The sequence below is a fragment of the Toxotes jaculatrix genome, chromosome 12 (genome assembly GCF_017976425.1).
Source record: "Toxotes jaculatrix isolate fToxJac2 chromosome 12, fToxJac2.pri, whole genome shotgun sequence".
Lineage (NCBI taxonomy): Eukaryota > Metazoa > Chordata > Actinopteri > Toxotidae > Toxotes > Toxotes jaculatrix.
The window spans coordinates 18,239,808-18,261,124 of NC_054405.1; the positions used below are offsets into that span (position 1 = coordinate 18,239,808).

Here is a 21,317-nt window from a genome sequence, read left to right on the forward strand (position 1 = left end):
CCTTAGATGAAATGAAGCAGCACAGAAAGGAGAGAGAGAGAGAAATAACAAGGCTGAATATTTCATGGTTTTATTATTTCCCTGGAAAAGCACAAGCCAGACATGTGCCATCCACAGCTAGAAAGTAGGAAAGCTGTCTGACAGGCTGACAAAACATGAAGAAACGCTATGCCTCACCTTCAACGTATAAAACAACACAGCAGACACATTATCACCTACATGAAAACAACAGGCATTCGGTGGGATGCGGGAGCAGTCTCACATTGTAGTAACATAAGTGATTGGTCAGCGGCAAAGTAAGAAATGATGGTAGATGTTTGTTCATTCACTGTACAAATAATTACTTAATGTGTCTTCTAAAATAGGAAAAACAGCCCATGTAGAAAACTTACGAGATTCGACTTTAACCTAACAGACAATTAACAGATGTAACAGATTTCAAATCCTGGTGTTATACTCCCATATCAAAACTTTAAGGGAAAGTTTATAGGGTTTTTTTCACACCATTAAAGAGCCTAACTGAAGTACTCCCATCTCTGTTTTGTCCAGACCAAACCCAGATCTGAATGTGCTGCAACTGTACGAGCTGTTTTCAAAAAAGGAAGATAGAAGCAAAATTTTCAGGTCCCACGAGATTCCGATATTCCCTGAGGTTGCATTCAGCAGTGACAAGATAAAGAAGAGAGAGAAGTTGGTGACAGTGAAGAGAAGAAGATCTTCCAAATCTTACACCATGTGCTGTTACAAACGGTGCCAGGACAGATGCACAGTTTATAAAACATACGTACGCATTTGAGTCAGTGTTCTATGGCTTTGAGAGAAAATTACCCATTTAATTATAATATTATATAATAATATTATAATATGTCATGATGTATTCAAACCTTTCAGAAATGATTCACTGCTGAATGTGTCCCCATGTGCCTGTGTGTGTGTTTGTGTGAGAGTGAATGTTACTCTAATGAACCAGATAAACCAGAGTGTCCCCGATGTCCACAGTCAGGCTGTTGTCAACCAGAGTGACCCTCTTCTCCTCCAGATTGATGTTGAATACCGATTTGTTGGAGATGGGCAATTTGCCCTGCTCCTCCTGTCCCAGGACAGGCACCCGGCGAGGCCCCAGCAAGGGGTCCTCATACCTCATCAACTTCACCCTGGACAGGTCTAGAGGAGGGGAAGTAGGCAGAGTCAGAGGGATCAGAAGTGAGGTGAGGTGAGGTAAGGTAAGACAGTGGTAGAGGTGAGACACAGTGGAGGGCAGGGACAAACAATGGCAGGGAAAGTAGAAGAGAGAAGAAAAGGATGAAGTCAAAGAAGTGGAAAAGGAGACTGAGGAATCAGAGCATAGAGGGAAGGAGGAGGATAAAGGAGAGGAGTGACAGGGATACACGCTACAAAGCAAACTGGGTCATATATTGCTCTTTTTTTCCCAAATCTGCCAGCATGTTAAAAACACAAAAGTAAAAGACAATGGGGAGCAGCAGAAAAGTAAAAGCCTCTGAGAAGGCAGAATGCCTGGTGGTGTTCTAATCCCAGTGGCATGTTTTTTGAAGTTGTTTACACAAATGTGATGAAGGGCGGTGGTGCTGGCTGTGTTCATGGCACACTGGTAGAGATATCTACCTTCACTGCTTTAGCTGCGTACGTCAACCACCTTTTGTGAGCTGACTAATCAGTAAAAAAGGAAAACTGTGGCACAACCGTTAACGTGGTTCAAAAGGCTAGCAGTAGGTGTTTTACTGGTCATAGTCAACACCCTCTCTAGACCCTGCGCACCTTTTTCCATCTAAAAGCTTAATAATCTGTGAACACCCTTATAAACTTTGATCCAATTGTTTCGCAGCATTTTCATCTAAAATCAGTCAATGTTATTTGATTATGATTAACATTCGTTTTTGTAGATTAACAGTCTCATTTTTTGATTTCTAAGCTGCTGAATTTCTGCTATCAATTTATCTTACTAACCTTTGATGAGTCTGTTGACCTTGGCTAGTCTGCGGATGATACTGTCTTTGCTGTCCCCCTGCCGGATGTCAACCTTTGTAGAAAACAAGCCGTTGCAAGGCTGAGGGTTGACCAGAGACACGCACACTCCAGGCTGGGTAGACAAAGGAATGACATAAATGCACAAACCCACAATTTCATTGTTGACTTGAGTGTACAACAAGCATTTTGATAATCAGGAACACAAACTGATGCTGAGGAGATGCACACAGTTCAACGAGCACCTACAGAGACAGATGCACACACACACAAAGTAAATATACAAACAGAATAAAATCAGATCTTAAAAGCTGACAAATGGGAGACTGAAAAAGAAGCTTACACCTGTCCTCTAACACACACACGCACACGCACACGCACACGCACACGCACACGCACACACACATACTGCTTTGAGAGCAGCTAACACACAGCCAAAAGCATTTACCTCTGATCTGAAAACACTGAACGGTTTCCCTGGGCAACAGTCCTCCTTCACTTTGTCGTCAGCCTCAGATGCAAACAAGATGTCGATCTGCTCCAACTGTAGAGGAGAAAGGATGTCATGGAGGGGGAAAAAACAAAAAAAGCATTAGATTAGTCCGGTCTCCTACATGGTGTGTATACAGATGTATATTTGGTACATACACTAGCAAACGCTGGTGTTGTCAACCAGGCTCCTGCAGTGATCAGAGACTTTACATCTGCCTTTATACTGATCTGTCACATGTTCCCAGTCAGTAGTGGCAGCTCAGTGTGAGAGTGCACAGAATACTGTACACGAGTTAAGAACAAGAAAAGTGTATTGCCACATTCTTGAATTGAAATTACGCTAAACGGTGTAGCAAGGATAAAGAATCAAAGTGTCCATAGAAAACTCTCAAACCGCATAAAGCCCTTCTCTGCTGACCATTCATATCCACAGCCACCTTCAAATCTATAGTGTTTGTCTCTCAAAAGACGGATTTGGTGGAGCACCTATTGAGTACCCGTGAAGTATTCTGGGTCACTATGTCTTGTGTGTGGCCATTCATCTTCAGCTATGATCGATCAGACACGTGGGAATTGGATTCAGGGTATTACTTTGAATTATGTACGATTTTTCCTTTTCTGTGGTTAAATCTGTGCTGGTTTCACAAAAGTATCTTAGGGTTTTAGTTTTTGACTGGACTAAGCTTCGGTGCATACTTATGTATTAAAGGCTTTCCTGACTGACAGCTGAGCTCACGACTGCCTCAACTGACTTTTGCAGAAGTAGTGAAACTCAGCTTTAAAGCTGAGGTATTTTTGAGGAAACCAAAATGATGTAACTGCATTTTACAGCCTGACATTTAGGTGAACACAGTCACAACCTAGTAACCTTCTTTGGTTAACTGCACGTATTTGGGAGGAGCAGAGATGTTGGGTTTTGCTGCTTGTGGTTGTTGTCTAACCTCAACAAATTTAGTATTATATTTCCAGCTTTGTTCAGCTCTGGGATCACAAAAAATGTAGACCCTGTCAGGTGTGTTTTTGGTTGGGAAAGACACTTTGAATGGGATGTGCCTTAAATGTCATGTCCGATTTAAGGACTGATGGATTACAAAACACACCTCCAGAGAATTGGTTAGGTAGACCAGGTTCTCCATCAGAACTGCCCGTTCGTCAAACTCCAGCTCCAGATCCAACACCCTGGGACCGTTCTTCTCCAGGTTCTCCTACAGAAGACAAAGCAGAAAGCAAAGTAATGAACAAGAAATTAACCTATTCAGTTTTCTTACACACCAGCAATTGGTAGAATAAGAGGAAAACCAATATTTCATCCACCTACTGAAGACATCAGGTTTTAGTTTATAATTCAACATTATGCAGAATGTTCATTGTTATGCTGATGTTGCCACCACAAGATTATTAAGAAAAAAAAAAAAAAAGCTTTACAAACAAAAGATGCCAAAACAAACCATCAAACAAGGAAGGCTGGGAGAGAAAACAACTTGAAAGCTGAAAGACCAGCTTGAGAGACAAACCACGGACGAACACAAAGCTCATCATGACTATTTATCAGTTTCATTCTGTTTGATCACTGCAGTGAAAACAGCAACACCTGAACAAAGCCTTCAGCACCTGGGAGATGAGACATCTAAAATTTTAATAAGCATCGTCCTTCTGATCATTTATTATCGACTTGACCTTTAGTGTATATATAACTTGATAGAAGAGAAACAATATCTGCAGTGAGACTTTAATGTCTTTTTTGTGTCATTTTAAACACTGTGTCATGCTCACATGTATTTACTGAATGCCTCTATTAGATCCAACAAAGACCTTAATTAGCTGTGATGCAGTTTTTGCAATTTCATAAGAAGTTAATATAATTTGAATGTAAAGCAGCTAAATTATGAAAGGTTGGAATAAGAACTTAAAAAGTTTAAAATTTTTATAAATGTAGCAAACGAATAAAGGAAAAAGATTGAGACGGCATGTTAAAGGTGTGTTTTGTACTCTTTCAATCATTAAACTCTGTGGACCAAGTTTTACTGCAATTTCTTAGGAATTTCAATGTAATACTGTTGTCCTCCAAATGTACCTTGATCATGGCCACAAAAGGCATGACTCTCTTCATGTATTTCTTCAGTTCAGGCAGGGCTCCCAGCTCGCTCGCTATCACTTTGTTGTCTGGAAGGACACCATTGTTGCTCTGGACAGGCACCAAGAACAAAAACAAAAACAAAAAACAGACAGGAAAGACATTTAGACAAACAGGAACAGAGACAGAAACAGAGATATGCACTAACTTGTAGAAAAGACACACAAAATTAAATAATCATTTAAGACAGTTGAAAATATGTATAGATAGGAGCAAGTATTTCAGTGCATCACTAAAGTACAGACCCCTGTACTAATGAACGTAATATAAAAACTTATATATGCATGTGTATGGATGTTAGGTTGTGTCTCTGTTGCTCACCTTGTAGTGCTTGCCGAGCAGGGATAAGGCACTGTGCTGCCATGGAGGGTAGCTCTTGGCTACGTAGATGGTGCAGTGGGAGGGCTTGGCTGGGGGCTTTGAGTCACCTTTCTGTCGGAGGAAAACAGCATAAAAAGGAGCATTTCAGATTCATCTCATTTACCCCCTCTGTCAGGTGGACAAGACTTTGATGGTTTAGTTTTTTATTCAGTACAATGGCGGCATATATTTTGGGGCGTGGGCGGCCTCAGTAGGAAGAAGAAAACTGTGTGTTTGGATTATTCAGGAGGTTAGCTGGGTTTTTTTTCGTGTGTGTGATCTTCTACAATGAAGATGGGCATCTGTGAACTTATTTTACGTGACAGCTGTCAAGTCTGCTCTTGTCCTGCACTGTATGCATGCCTGTATGTGTTTCCATAAATAAGTCTTGATATGACAGTATGTTACCGCAGTAAATTAAACATTATGAAAATTAGAGAAAGCTGCTTAATGGACATGCTATGCAAAGAAAAAGCCTTTTGCCTTTACAGTGGCCAGTTATCCAGCCTTTACTGTTTCAGTGCTGTTGCCTCCCACTTTGGTGTTATTTGTGTCACTTGGTCTGAAGATGCACATTTGTTGGCAAAGGAAGTTGCAAGTCTACAGGCTGCATAAAGCCCTTGATACCGCCTCTGAAAAATTAATCATCAACTTGACATTTATTTGGTAATTAATTAAAAAAATATGTATGGAGTTTTGCACATTCATAACATCAGCTTGTACCTTGTGTGTATAATGTGTGTTTAATGACGGTCACATGACGTATAGTGGCTCCAGCCGGGGGGAAGCTGGAGATAGAAACTAGCTCATTTTCCAACAAAATGCATCTGCCTCTTCACATACATGTATGAAAAAGCTACTGTTATCATAATAAAAAGACAGCCTCTTCCATCTATCCTTTTCTCCTCTTTTCCCATCATCCCTACAACCATGGCACCAAAATATTTGCAGCAGATCGATAAGGGCGGTCTGGAAGCATGAGGTATCGGCCGCCTTGTCGGTGCATGTTCTGCTATTCTTCCAGCTGCTAACAGCCACTTATCAAACTGCTAAATCGTAGCACAGACTTAAGTCTTAAAGAATATCTAAAAGGATACAGGACGCCATGGCACAGACAGAAGGTGAGAACATCAATAATCCACAACTGTTACATATTGGATGAGGAGGTGTGGGATGTATAAAAAAAGGTGATTGCTACACATTTTGTAAGCATGCTTGACACAGGATGAGAGAGACTGACCAGGGAATGGAAAAACTAATAATAGGGAGCAGAAAAAAATAATTTATATGTAAAGTCTTCATGAGGAAAATCGTGTCCCTCAGTAAGAAGGCAACTCTTTATATATTTATATATATATATATATTTTTTTTACATTCACTTCCAGGCTGGTAAAATACACACTGGTACACTTGTTAAGCTCTAAGTCATAGCAATTTCTGATTTCTCTTTTTGATTAGCAAAAACCAAAGCACAAAAGAAAAGTCAGGTAATCATTTATCTAAACAGCAAAAATATAATTTCATCAAAGCTTGAGTTTTAGTTCTAAGTTTTAATTTAGTTGTTTGTAAACCTAAATAGATTCAATAAGCGATTGAGATTTCATAAGCAGTTTGTGCACTTGAATCGGATATAAAATGCTTTCGAATGCCAACTCTACTTTTGGCTGCTCCTGCCTGATATTTTCAAGCTTCTTATTTGCTCTTTTTTATTTTCTGCCTCATTGTGCTCCCCATCAAACAACCATGAAACTGTTAAACAATACCGGAGGGAGAAAGGACTCCAATACATTGCTGCCTCGGATTTAATTACTAGACTTAATGAACACTTCCAGACTTGTGTTGGATTTCATAAAAAAACTATTAAAAAAGGAACACAGTCAATTCTGAAGTCAATATTCATTTTCATAGTTAGTTAAAAAAGCCATTATAGCAGTAAAAGAGAGTGGTAGTGAAGCATGTGACACCACACAGACACATATTTTACCTTGCTTTTTGGGGGAAGCATGTAAGCTTTGAGTCGCAGTCGGAGATCGTGTGCGGTCTCCATCAGGTACTGAGAGGAACGGATCAGAATCTCGTCAACTGGACCCGCCACAGGCCACGACGCCTTTATCACAGAACCGGTCTATCAGGAAGAGAGAAACCAAAGGACTGATGACAGGGGCATATTAACAGAGAAAGACTGTTGTTACTGTGTTTTGGTTTAAAGAAGTGCTCTGTGTGGAGAACGAGAAAACTACAAAAGTTTGAGGCCCACAGGAGGTTTTGAATGCTATTAAACTACACAGCCAGTGGTAACAGCACCTTCATAACAAAACTAGGCACACACAAAGTATTGACCAGGTTTGTGTACAAATCGCACACTGTTGTGTGTAGCTCTGTGTCCAATGAATGCCTCTTAGCTCTTTAGCTAGCGGTGCTGAACACATGATTGGAGAAAACACTGGTTGTGGGGCTTTTGTTGTTGCTAAGCGACAACCGAAAAACCCATCTACAGTGCAGCAGCGCTCTTTCATATTCATAAATTCGAGTGTTAAAAATATTTTTGGCTCTCTGTGCGGTGGGGAGTGTGCAACAGTGTGTGCAGTCCTTTCATAGCGATGAGAGAAACTAGTCCAGCGTGAAGACAGGCTCAGACAGTGTGTGTTAGTAGCCATTTCGCACAGGTAAATAGCAGTTGGATCAGCACCCATCCGGGCCTACATGAAAACATGCCTGCATGTTTCTTACTTTGTTGATTCCAGGTGTCATCATGAAATGCAAATGAACACAGGAAGTTTAAATGTCTCTTTTGACTTTATTTCTGTTTTAACTGAGACTATACAAGGGAGGTTAACTCTAAAGACACAGACTCTAAAGTGAAGAGAGGATGAAAGACAGACTTGAACCAACAGTCAGAGCACACAGACAACTCAGGACATGAAATCAACAGTATGAGGCCAAATCCATATGTGTCTTACCTTGCCCAGCAGACCCCAGGTGTATTCACAAAGGTGAGGGCAGATGGGGGCCAGCAGCAGAGTTTGTCTCTCTATGAACTGGAAGACAAGGTCCCTGTGCATGCCCTCGATAGCCAGCTCGCGGTACTTATCCTTGGCTGCCTGCATGAACACATAAAAACAGTTTAATGGTCATCATCATCACTGGTTATTATGTGATTCCTAAACTATCCCATACACTATATTCAGTTCAGTGAATTCACCACATGCTCAGGATGAGATCTGAACCTTTAGCCATGTTAAGCTCTAACCACTGTTTAATCTCTCATTGGAGTATCCCTAAAAATATATATATATAATAACATGATGAAAAGCCTGCTTGTCTTTAAAATATAAGAATGATTAAGAGAGAAGATGAGAGCTTTTTTCTACAAAAGACATTTTATTTACCTGGAACTCAAAGAAGCCACTCTTGAGAGCCTCCTTGTACATCATCCTGTCATAGTGCTGCTCGGTCTTCAAGATGCCTGAATTCATCTCACTAGACAGGACAGAAAATCCTTTCAATCAGTCTGCAAAGTCAGTTTCCTATTCACGTTTCAGCATTACAACGCACTGACTCAAAAGAAGGTCAGGATCTTCCATGGGAATCCAAACTCTGGAGGACTGGTTTACTTCTAGTTACCTGGTTTCATTTCTTGCATTTGAGTCCCAACTGACCATCTCACGTTTATTTACAAAAAAAATAAATCAATTCACGTAAGCTCACAAAATCATGCTGCAATGCAAAACAAAGAGAACAAGACTGTATTTGATCAGTGCTAAACATCAGTACTGCTCAGTATTGAGCTGAAATGATTTGTCCAACACAATCTAACACAAACAGCGACAATTTTACCAATACCGGGCGATTACTCTTTTAATCACTCAAGTAATTTTTGAAAGTAAAATTCCATTTATCTATTTCATGTCATTAAAAAAAAATCCCTTTTTTAAACCATTCATTTATTCACTACAACATTTTTAACTGTTTTTCAGTCAAAAAAAGCAACTGGAAGATGACATTTTGGGCCTTGGTCTTACACTGGGTGTTTTCTCCTTTTTATATTTTAAAAACTAAACTATTGATCAGTAATAATTTTTTTTTTTATTTAAAAATTCTAATTACTTCAAGCCCAGATTTCTGTTTATCACTTCTTTAACTATTTATCCATGCTTCTCATGTTTATTCTTTTTATTGACGATCCTGTTGTTCAAGGATTTTGAAATAGCAAGAATGAAATAAAGCTCTGTTCTCCATCTCTGTGATTTAAAAAAATCTGTGTATCGCCTTGCCTAATGTGAAAATTTGCACTTAAGAATTTATGTGAGCTATAAATCTTGTCAATCCATACGACAACCTCTTTATGAATTTCTGCATCTACCTGGCAAAGACCCGATCGTTGAAGGTGTCAGCAGGTCCTGTCCTCAGGTTGTCCTGGTTGGCAATCATCTCTTTCACCCACTCCACCCAGGTGTAGAGGCGCAGGATGCCGGCATCAGCCATGGTTTCCACAAAGTTGGCATCTTCCACTGTATCGCCGGCATCAGCTAGAGCCAGACGCATACCTGAGAGAGGAAGATGACGGTGTGTGTTAAAACAACAGGAACAGGTACAATACAACATGGTTGAAGCTGATTTGTAGTAAATGCTTCAGAGTGAAAAAAATGCGTCCATTCTCTGCATTGTATTTGTGATTTGCTCAAATTAAATATCCGACTATGTGGGTCCACTTGTTACGATGATATACATACAAACAATGAACGTAGCTTTTATTTTCTCTTCTGCAAAATACTACGACAACCAGGTGAAGTTCACAGACATAGTGGAAAACTCCACAGTCTGAGAGAACTTCAAATACCCAGCAGACATCACTCCAAGCTCTCAGACAGGAAGTCAACTTAATAAATCTATCTGCTGTCAGGCCATGAAGTTCTTTTCTCCCATGGTAGGACAGCTTCCAGAGACACAACAGACATATCTATCTATTATTCAGCTTGGTCAGAATATATATAAAAAAAACAACGGTAGAAATAACAACCAAAAAAGAGGGAAAAAAGAAAACCCAGAGGGGACAGATCGACTAAACCGCAGGTATACTGAAGGCAGGGGGGATGGATATCTGGGTTAACCTGTGCACCTTCCAGGCACTGATGAAAAAAGATCAAATAATGAGGGCTAGAAGAGAAAAACAGAAATCCAAATTAACATACGGAGATTAACACCAGTCTCCAAAATGGATTACTATTATTAATTATGCCAATGGGGACCCTTCCAAATATAAGCCTTTAGTTTTAAATGACATTTTTGGAAACCAATCCTACCACTGTACATCAAGTCTCATTCTAGGTCTTAGAAGTCCCCAGTGAAACTCTTGTCTTCCTCTCATGTTCCTTTAAATATTTGATTTTAGAGCTGATGTTTTGCCCCGTGGAGACACTAACCGTAGATTCTGCCTCTCTGGAATGATGATCATACAAATACACAATTAATGATAAAGCTGTTGGACATTAATTAGTTGCTTCTGGTTGAGAGATCTTATTGAATATACGCTGCCCTGCTGGTTACACTTTGATTAAAGCACACATGATAAATTATTAGACAGGAACTCATTGCTTAAAGTGCAGTATAAGGGATCTGACATATACAATGGCTCATAGCACCCAATATCAACACTTCAGCCATCTTATGAGGATGGGGTGTTTTCTAATTACCTTCACCCAGGGATAAAAGATGTTTATAGTACAATCAAGTGCAATGGTCCGTGCACTATGAAAACACACTGTTCTAAATGCACACCTGATGTGTTTTTCTCCTGTTTCAACAAAGCATGACAGATATTGGAAACAGAAAAATCAAGAGAGAGGCAGAGAAATTAAAAGATAAGGAACACAACATGGGGGGGAGGTAAATCAAGAATGTACCATCTGCTGAGAACTTGTCAATGGCTTGGCTGAGAGTGAGAAAGTTTCCAGTTGATTTGGACATCTGGTGGATAGAAAAACAGATGTTAGCAGCCAGACTCTTTCAAGTATGCCCACCCACATAAGTTCATTACAAAGCATAGAGGAATAAAACCATCGAGTAACAAACTGTCTGTTTAAATCTACAACAAAGCTAAACAAGTCAACAGCCCACGCAGTAATTAAAAATTTTAACAGCATCAAACACTAGTTAATTACTGGCACATGAGAAGACGAGTTTTAAAACAAATAGGTTTGCAGCAAAATTATAGCATAATGTTAATATAATGTTTAAAATCTGTCAGTAGTCAAACAAGTCAGACAGATTCACAGCATTAATATTTGACGCACCTTTTCAGAGTTAAGAAGCAGATGTCCATTGGCTCGCACTGCCTGTGGCCACTTCCCACTATAGACCAAAGAGAAGGTTCTAATTCGAGTCATCTGCACCATCATCTTCATCATCATCACCAAGGATGCTGCTCACTTTTTAAAATCAATCCCCCATTAAATTGCATACCCTTTATAATCGTGATAGAAAAATGTTCATTTATTCTTCCTTCTCCCCAAACCGACCCTTCCCTTAGATCCTAAATCATCTGACTGTTCTCCTACCCTTTGTACAGGTCAGTCAAGTGGGCAGACTCACTTGTCTTTGGGCCACATAGCCACATGGTTGTACAAGTAGTAAGACAGATGGTTGGGAACCAGATCTTTGCCAGACACACGGACGTCCACAGGGTACCAGTACTCAAACTCCCTCCTCAGCCTCTGCAGATGCTCTTTAGGGATGTCTGTCTTGGGGAAAGGAGACGTCTTAAAGAAGATAAAGTCCCACACCTCTCTGGTCATTTGCTCCGGCCTGTGGGAGATAAAGAATAAAAAGAATGGGGGAAAAAAAGAATGTTCAGGGTTAGAATGAGGGATGTACTGGGCTGCAATGAGGTGAGAAGAAGTAATTAAAAGCTTGTCTGTGAGTGTGTTTTTGTCTCTTTAATTAGGACAAGATTTGAGGCTGCTTAAATGAAAGCTGAGCTTTTAAAAACCGGTTTCAGAAATGCAGCATTTGTCAGTGAGTGCATATTTTATTTATTTATTTCATTGTTTTATTTCATAGACGAATATCACGCAACAAATTGACTCTGGGGGGGGGGGGGGGGCAGAACCTGTCATTTGAAATTATTTAATTTCGTTATTAAACCCGAGTCTTACATCTGTGGCTCTTTGAAGGCAGAAACAGAAGGACAAGAGAAGGCAAAAAAAAAAAAAGATAAGAGCGCGCCATCAGTTAGGGTCTAATTATTATTTATTCTGATGTGTAGGCGTGTGTGTGTTTTGTGTGTACGTCTGTCCATACTTAATGCCCAATGGTGAAGTTCCCTGTCCGTTGAGCACACCCCCCTGGAGTAGGTGGGCTACAGTGTAGTAAGCCATGTAGATGGTGGAGTCTGATAGTGACTCAATCAGCCACTGCTCATCCCAAGGCAGTCGCGTTCCTATGGTAACCAGGAGACGTGCACACATACAGATACACACATGATCAGAAAATCCAGAGAGAGCGAGACACGCACACAATCATGAAAGAGAAAGTGAAAGAGACACAAAATATGAAGAAAAACAACTGTTCTCTCTTCTATATTGACACAATCTTTTGTTGCATTTGCCGCCTTGTCAAGCTGGTTTCACGCTGGTGCCAAGAAAAACACTAACACAATGGAATAAGTCCTGGGACTTATTGGGTAATCCTTGGCAAACAAGCTTAGATGTAAATCTTTATTGTCAAATGAACTAAATTAAACCAAACCACAAGTGGCCAACCTGTTGTTTTTACAGACACCAGCAGCTCCTTTTTTCACTCACTGACTTGCCACATTACCTCAAATTTTAATTTTGTTGACTTTTAGAGCAAAGAAAGTAGGTGAAAGAAAAAAGTTAAGAGGACATACTACTCAATCAGCCTCAAATGCACTAAGCTCATGTTTGTGGGCTTCCTGGGAGATTCCACTGAGAGCTTTCACCACCTTTTCATGGTTAAAAACACAAAATTACTGCAAGCCTGAGCAGCAATTGACTTTTACAAGAAGCAGCTGCATGAATATGAAATCTGGGCAAGATTAAATATGAATTTCTGATAATAAAAAAAAAAAATGCACCTACTCGTGCACACATTTGAACTTAACATCAAAAAGATAAAAAGAAACAACCCTTCTTTTCTTCAGTGTTACAGAACAAAATGTACACATCGTAGATAAATTATTTAAAAATATTTCTCTATTAGTTTTTAAATCTAATAGGTGTTAGGTATACTTTGCATATACAGTCTCTCTGTAGGCTCATAGATTTTCTGTATGAAAAAACAGAGCCTACAAAACTGTGATCACATTGATCAAAACACACGCTTTATTTTAACTGAGCATTGCATTGAGCTTCCAGTGAAGCAACTATGTTGGTGGAGTGGAATTTTAAAAAGTGAAACAGAAATGAAAGGAATCTTCACAACCTGCACCTTACAATAAATTCTCTGAGTAGCATATCAGCCTGTTCATCCGGATTGCTGGTCAGAAGCTTTGTGCTTCATACTCTGAAAATGTGTGGGGAGATTTCTACAGTAGGAGTTTACAACAGGCCTAGACTGTACTGCACTGGACTGTACTGTATGCCAGCTGGCCTTCAGTCTGCATTTATTCCTGTATGAGCCGACAGGCAGACTGTTGCTAGGTACTTTATCATCAGTCCTCTGTCTCCATCTATAGACCATAAAATAACCATATAAACATCAGTCATTCACCAATTCAAGAATCATGGTATTTAATTTAATCCTACCACAAAAAAAAATAAGATAAGCTTCTGAGTGAGACAACGATGAAAGCAGCATCAAAATTGTAAATAAAATTGAAGTTGCATAGGTCACTCGCATAAACATTCACTGTTGACTCACAAACACAGACACAGGAGGAAAAACACTCACCGAGTCCATAGGTACGAGAGCAGGCGTGCTCCTGCAGCCAGGCCAAAGTCGCCTCAAAGTTTCTCCTGGTCTCTTCACAAAATCTGCAGTGTGCAAAATTACATATTACACATACTGTATACTGCACAACAACACATGAAGTGGATGCAGTTCTTTTATTTAATATAATAATGGAATAATTACAGTCTATAAAGTCATTCCATTTATTTTCTACCCTCCATACTATATTTTCAAGGACTTCAGCAACAAAAAGGCAAAATCTGACAGAGAAGGGAAATCACTGTGTCAGGTCACGTACGTTTCCAAAGACTTGAGGGCTTCATTGGCCTGCTGCTTCCACTCAGCATCCCCATAGTCCAAATACCTGAAAGGCACATGTAACAGTACATGGCAAATGGCATCAGACCATCATTCTACACTTGAAAATTCAGATTCTGGAACATATTTTGAGTTTTTAACAAACATGCAAACAGCTTCATGAGAAAAAAAAACAAAAACAATTCAATTCACTTCCATTCTGCTAGTTTTTGTAACACTTCCATGCAGCTTCATATCTACCTGAAGATTATTATGATCAGAATTCACTTTACTTACCACTGGTCACAGAGAGCCACAACACACTCGTCAGCTGAACGCGACATCACCTGTTTTTCTGGCTCCATGTAGATCATGGCCTCGCCCTGTGACAGGTTAATATAGAGCCAACATCTTTAAAAATAAGTATAAAATCAATACATCTCTATTATACTTAACAAATTAACTCTAAATACTCAACAAAGCACTGCAACAAAGTCAGGGTTTAAAGTTGTTTCTACCACTTGTTATTTGATTCTACTTTATTTTTATTTTGAAGACTATTACTGCATTAGAAATAGAGAATGTCTTACCCTCTCCACCATCATCTTCTGGATGGGTTTCTTGACATCCTGAACCTTCTGCCCCTTGTAGTCATCAACCAGCATTATCTAAGACAGGAACCCACAGAAACATACCATTGATATTGATGCATTTCTGTCACAATTCTGGCAGCTCTGTCAACAGGAAGTGAGCACAGACGCTGAAGTTTATACTCCAATCACAAATTATCATAAACTGCTCAGTGGGAAGACACATATTCAGTACACACATATGAAATGTGCTCTGCTTGATGTGCTGTTGCGTTGCTCCTTGCAGAGTGCGCCTACATTTAAGTTCTTATCTCTTTCAAATTTGCATTCTGCCGGCAGTGAATGCAACTGGCTTTGTAAATTTTAACATGACTAATGTCATAATGCTGTGACAGTAAAAAAAAAAAAAAAAAAAAGAGATACAAAACAAAACAGAGGCTTAGTAAAATATGAAAAATAAAAAATTCTAACCCCCATCTCTGGGTGCGTGTGTTATGTTGGACAAACTCAGCATGCTCTTAAGCATATTTTTTCACTAGTATACAGAACCAAACTGTGTGAGGGCAACACATAGCTAACAGCCAGCAGTTGAATAATTTAGTCTAGCCTTGAGATGTGAATCACTTGGTTTGTGTCTCCGAGTTAAATCATACAAGCTTCAAACCTTGAGTTGAATCCACAGGGAGTTTGCAGAGGGGCTGCAATTTGCTGACCTGTGTTGCTGTTTTTTGCTTATTAACAACTAAGGCGACTCACCCCTTCATAAAATCCTTTCAGGTAGACTTTCTCCTTGGCCTCAGTCAACTTCTCCCTGTCATTCTGGCTCTGGATCTTCAGTTCGTCACACACCAGAGGAGCTGACAGGTTCCCATAGCCTGGGATCTCTATGATAGGGACCTGGCATGTGCATACACATTAAAGAAAATACACACACATTAAGGCTATGTTAAACAACTCAGACTGAATTTGTTTTCACATTAGTGTCTTTTTTTTTTTTTTACTAGAACTGATGAGCTCAGTGCAACCTGAATGAAATCAAACTGACTTCAGAAGATCAGCTTACCGGCTCAAAAGGCAGCACCATCTTGTCCTCAATCCCATACTTCTCCCGAAGAGCCTTTTTGGAAATGCAAGCATTTACAGCAACATTAATACCATTCAAAATGTAGCAGGGGTTTAGTCCACCTGAACTTAAACACATAGCACAGCAGACTACTCTAACAGCACAATCTGTTAAGACACTCAATAATATTTTTAAACTTCATTAGAAGTTTCATTTAGGTGCTGTTTAAATATAAAGGATGGCAGTATAGTAAAAACTTAGTTAAGGGTCTGTAACCTTACCTGTTTTTTCTTGATGTCCCTGAGAGCGGCGATGTCATCAGGAGCATCAGAAGGAACGCTGGTAACTACCCCAGTACCTGAGGAAAATGCAGACAAGGCAAAAGGTCATGAAATGTATTTATGTAAATCAGGTGGTTATGTTTCTCAGTGATACTGTAATTTATATTATGCAAATTCAAAACTATGAAATGTCCACTGCCACAACATTTCTGCAGCTGCCTTTGCCAGCTGCACTAAAGCAACAAACAAACTGAAAAGAGGGAAAGAATCATTGCTTTCCATATCCCACAAAGGCAGTGTGACACACTTGCCAAAAGAGATTTGTTCTTAATGAAATTCTGACTTTTTAACATAATCATGTAGAAATCCCAATTAAGACTATTCAGAAAAATTCAATGACAGGACACACAGACAGAGAAACTCAATTAGATCCATTTTATATGCTTACAAATGTTCCCTAACAGTAGCCATCACTTCCATCGTTTGACACTGCAGTACAACACTTGGCCTGCTATTTTGAGGCTCCCCAATATTTTTCCATACATCCCACCAAGTATATGATAAGGCAAGGACAAATAAGGGATGGAGCATAATGCATAAAGTATTACCTACAGCTACAAAACTAAAAGTAAACTATCTTAATTTGAAACACAAATATAAACATATTGACGCATTTCAAAAAGTTTTTGTTGATCTATTCAGCAACGGCATTCAGCTAAAATTCAAGATGGCACTTGAGCAACATCAGAAAAAAAAATCCTTTATTCTCCATTGATTAGTCTGCCTTGTAAAACCATTTAAAACAAATTTAACAACACAACCTCTCAAACTGAACCTATCTTTTTGCTATTTTTCACAACATCTTGGCCTTTACCTTTGTCTTCCTTGATTGTGAGCATGGGCAGAGCGTAGATAATCTTATAGGAGGTCAGAGGAGCACTCAGGGCACAGCCAAGGATATCCTACAAAGAGACAAAAATGATAGAGAGCCTGATTTAATACACTGCCAACCTACCTGATTCTTCTAAGAAAATGTGGCTGACTTATTCCTGTTTTAAAGAAACAGGCAGAATAGAAGTGCCGGCAATCACTTTATTTTTTGGCCACTTGGGGGCAGTGGAAACAACATGTGAACACAACAAAAAATCATCACTTTTTGAGTTGATGTTGTAACTTGTTGTTGGCAAGCAGTTGCTTATTTACACATCCACTTGCCTTTTACTGTTTACAGTTTATACTGCTTGAACTGAATACAAACAAATAGACACAAAGTTGGTACCTGTCCCAGTATTTCCATGATCACTGGCACCACTCCATTCTCTTTGGTGAAGCCCTGGTAAGACATGTTCCTGGCAGACCTACTGGTGCAGATGAAAATGTCTCCACTGGCTGTCTCAAAGGCGACATACTTCATGTCGGGCCTCACCCAGCAGTTGGTCTGGCCAAACATGGTCTCTGGTCTCATAGTGGCAGCCACCAGGAAGATGTTTTTACCTTTCATGCCGCTGTGGGGAGGACGACATCAACACTTCTGTCTTAAATCTAGAGATAGTGCATGTAAGACTAGTAAAGTGCTCAGTGTTTGTAATTTGTTACCTGCTGTAAAAGACTTTGGACTTGAATTTTGCTGTGTATGGCTCAACTATCTTCATCTTGATGAGAGTGTACTCCTGGGGTCCAACTCCCTGTAGGTGAGGGAAAAATGTTAGTTTGAAGAAAAATAACTTCATGCAGTACTCAGATCTCCTCAATTCAAAGTAAGAGACAAGTTTCAAAGATTTAGTTTTTACTGATACAAGAGTTTGTGCTGACATCAGTATAAGAAACACATTCAAAATTCAATATGTGGAATTTTCTTCAGGAACAGATGAAATCACTATTGATTCAATGGCCAAGTGTTTTGAAAGTGGAGTGTTGTGGTAAAGCACAATAATTTCCAATATACACGCTCTGTTACCCAAAGTGGGGCAAAACTGAGAGCACAGTCCCGTTTACTGTTTGCTACAGGACACACAATTGACCACATATAATCACAGCACAGTTACGATTTTCACAACTAATATATTATTTCACTAAGCCAGGCAAGTGTACCTCTCCAGTCTGCCTATCATGGTCCATGCATGGCTGCCCATCCTTGGGGGAGTAGATGGTATACCTGCAGAAGAGTCAGCGACGGTGACATTATACAGCTGAAAGAATGTTCAAAGCTGCAAATTTCAATTAAAGGCAAACTTTAAGGTCAGTCATCTACCCATGTCTTAAAATTTCCAGTTCACTTTTACCCAGTGAAAAGAAATGACACTGACACAGAATAGCTGTCATATTGTCTCAGGCCATGCAGTTCAACTGATGGTGACAGCAACAAAGATAAAGTGTTCCTAAATCACTGTAAGGATAGTGCTACAGCTCTCGTAAAATATTTATACAAAAACCTCTAAAACCATCTCACCTTTTGCCAAACTTGATCTTTTTTCTCTCCTTCAGTGTGATGAACTGCCACCTGACGAAGGAGTCGTAGAAGGGGTTCACATCTGTGGTGATGAATGAACGCCTCCAGTCCACCTGTGAGGTGATTACATGACACCAAGATTTAGGCCTCTTAACACAGTTGTTTACACAATTTAGCGCCATGATATTCCATGATGGCTCAAACATAAGCTGTATTTCACTCCTAAAAAATGATGTAAATCAAAGCATACATTTACTTGTGTACTCTGTTGTTTAAAGAGTCAGACATAGGCAGATACAAAAAAGAAAAAGACAGTTTCCTTGGTTTAGGTTATCACCTTGACTCCCATCTGTTTGAGGTCTTTAACAGCCAGAGGAGGGAAGTACTGCAGCCAGTGTTCAGCACTGGCAAACTTGGCAATCTCCCGGTCATTCAGGCCCAAAGACCGCATAATGCCCCACTGGTAAGTGGAGGATCCAGATTTGGCCACCGCCTTACTCTAACAGAGGAATAAAAAGTGAGAGTTGTAATATTGTAAATTAATGCATGTGGATGCTGAACCAAGAATTATGTGGGTAAGAAAGCAAAGAGTAGCTCACAACACAGACACATTCAAAACATAAAGCCCCATATCATATCTTTATCCAATAGGTTTGGTACTAGCGTTATTATTAGATATGTTTACTTAATATTATGCAATGTATATAAAGACAGGTACATCTGGCTTATCACTTTTGGCTTCCACATAAAAAGTTTAAAAAATATTTACATTTAAAAAAAAAAAAAAAAAAGCTCTACCTGTTATGGACAAACCATACACTAAATTCAGTGTTTTTTCATCCCTATGTGATACATGCCACCAATCTGGTCCCTTAGATCCTGACCTTCTTGCCCTTTGCTTTGTCCTTGATGATGATTTCATCAGATGTCTTTGGCTTCTCCTTCTCTTCTTCCTCCTCTTCTGGAAACTGTGGAGGGTTTCCATACAGCTCCATCTCTCTCTTCAGCTTGTCTGCACAGGCCTAGTGGATACAATATCGATTTATGAATAAAAGGAAAAAGTTAGTGTGTGAGGGGGGATTATTAGCAGAAAATTACTAAACGTTGATAAAGTATAATATGAGTAAGTTCAGTACTAGTTAAATGATTACCACTTGCTTTGTTTCCTTTAATTGTGCAGGGACATTAAGAAAAGAATGTGGTTGGTGGCAACCTGCACATTATGTTTATTGAATGCAGAGTAGGAAGTGGAACATTATTTCAGATCATGTGTCCTCGAAATAATCTAGGCTGATTTTTCTTACAATGCAATGGCAACAATTATCATACCTAACATTACTTCTGTGCGTCATTGCAACTACACAAACAACACTTGTGTGATGGACTGAAAAAAAACACCACTCACTTTGATTGGCATTCCTGTGCAGTGCAGCCCAAATGGGAAGAGGCATTTCTTCCCTTTCAGAGACTGATAACCAACAGCAAACTGCAAGAAAAACGGCAGCAACTCAGAGGACAGTGATCATAAGTCGAGTACCTGCATCTCAAGCATCTCTTATATAACTACTCAGTGTTCCTCTCTGTCTGCTTTTGTAAGCAAACTTACCTCACACTTTGACAAGCTGAATGTATGGCCAAGGTGCAATCGGCCATTCATGTACGGGTAGGGGAAGGTGACAAAGTACTTGTTTTTGCTAAAAGGAAAAAGAAATTACCAATTAAAATAAAGAAGCAAAGTGCCATGCAATGGGAAATAAACCCAGGGCAACCACCTGTGTCAAAGGCTCACTGTTCCCCATACAACTTAATGACAGAGCTTTATCCATACTTGAATGACTTGGTTTTTTTTTCTCAACACTATCAAGATAAAAAAAAACTACATTACTTACTTCTTACTCATAGTTGCATCAGAAAGGGATCAGTTAGAGGAAGTAAACCTGCATAAACTGCTGTGACATTCCTCAGTACAGTCTATGTAAAATATTTCCTTCATAAATCATCTTACCACTGCATACAGAACTATTCCTGGTGTGTGAAAGAAAGTAAAACTCCGCAGGAATAAAACACAGGATTTGTCCTCATTATAGCAACATTAGGCAGCTACTTACTTTGTGCTTTCCCCAATTGTTGTGGGAGCATCAGATTCAAATGCCCTCTCCTTCTCCCATTTCTCCTGGATTTCTTTCTCAATCTTCCTCAAAAAGTCCAACTTTGCTGTTCCTTTCCGCTCCTGGAATACATCAATCAGCAAGGTGAGTTCATTGGAGAAAAGCCGGTACAAAGATAGTGAACTCAATACAAATTTCATACGTACATACACAAATAAATAAATACAATTTTAAGGAAACTTTTACTACCCAAGAATAGAACACAGTAGAATAAAACAACTCCAGCCGAGTCAAATTTCTTTCAAGTCTATTTCTGCAGCTGGCTCGGCAACTAGCTTGTTAGCTAACGTAGCTAACTAGCTACAATAACTTAACATAATGCTATAATATATCCACTGTCTCTAAACCCGCATTCACCACTCTAAACTGTAGACAGTTAGATAATTGGACCTACCGTCATTTTGACCTAAATTACCAGCAGAGACAGCAGAAGTAGAGACAGCAGAAGTAGTTTCCAGTTTGACAAGGGAAACCCACGCCACCGGTGCCTGGCTGATGACACACACGCTCAGATTCCTGTAAGGCTTTCTGGGAAATGTAGTCCGAAGAACTTTACAGGAGTCGTGTCGCTCAGTATTAAACAAATTAAG

The 21,317-nt window shown here is 39.5% G+C and overlaps 1 protein-coding gene across 1 annotated transcript; it reads right to left on the reverse strand.

Annotated features, from left to right (window-relative positions):
* Positions 1-49: 49 nt before the first annotated feature.
* Positions 50-21,279, reverse strand: lars1b (leucyl-tRNA synthetase 1b). The gene is made up of 32 exons (XM_041051462.1): positions 21,122-21,279; positions 20,668-20,789; positions 20,166-20,253; positions 19,965-20,045; positions 19,444-19,581; positions 18,897-19,058; positions 18,560-18,672; positions 18,202-18,265; positions 17,707-17,795; positions 17,390-17,615; positions 16,985-17,072; positions 16,111-16,187; positions 15,830-15,883; positions 15,523-15,663; positions 14,767-14,844; positions 14,474-14,559; positions 14,178-14,243; positions 13,880-13,962; positions 12,269-12,407; positions 11,561-11,773; positions 11,263-11,320; positions 10,873-10,936; positions 9,333-9,516; positions 8,359-8,449; positions 7,930-8,070; positions 6,954-7,094; positions 4,931-5,041; positions 4,550-4,660; positions 3,576-3,680; positions 2,432-2,527; positions 1,966-2,098; positions 50-1,164 (listed from the first exon to the last, which is right to left on the reverse strand). Exons 1-32 carry the CDS (start codon positions 21,125-21,127, stop codon positions 959-961), a joined length of 3,555 nt encoding a protein of 1,184 aa, XP_040907396.1. The 5' UTR covers positions 21,128-21,279; the 3' UTR covers positions 50-958.
* Positions 21,280-21,317: the final 38 nt, after the last annotated feature.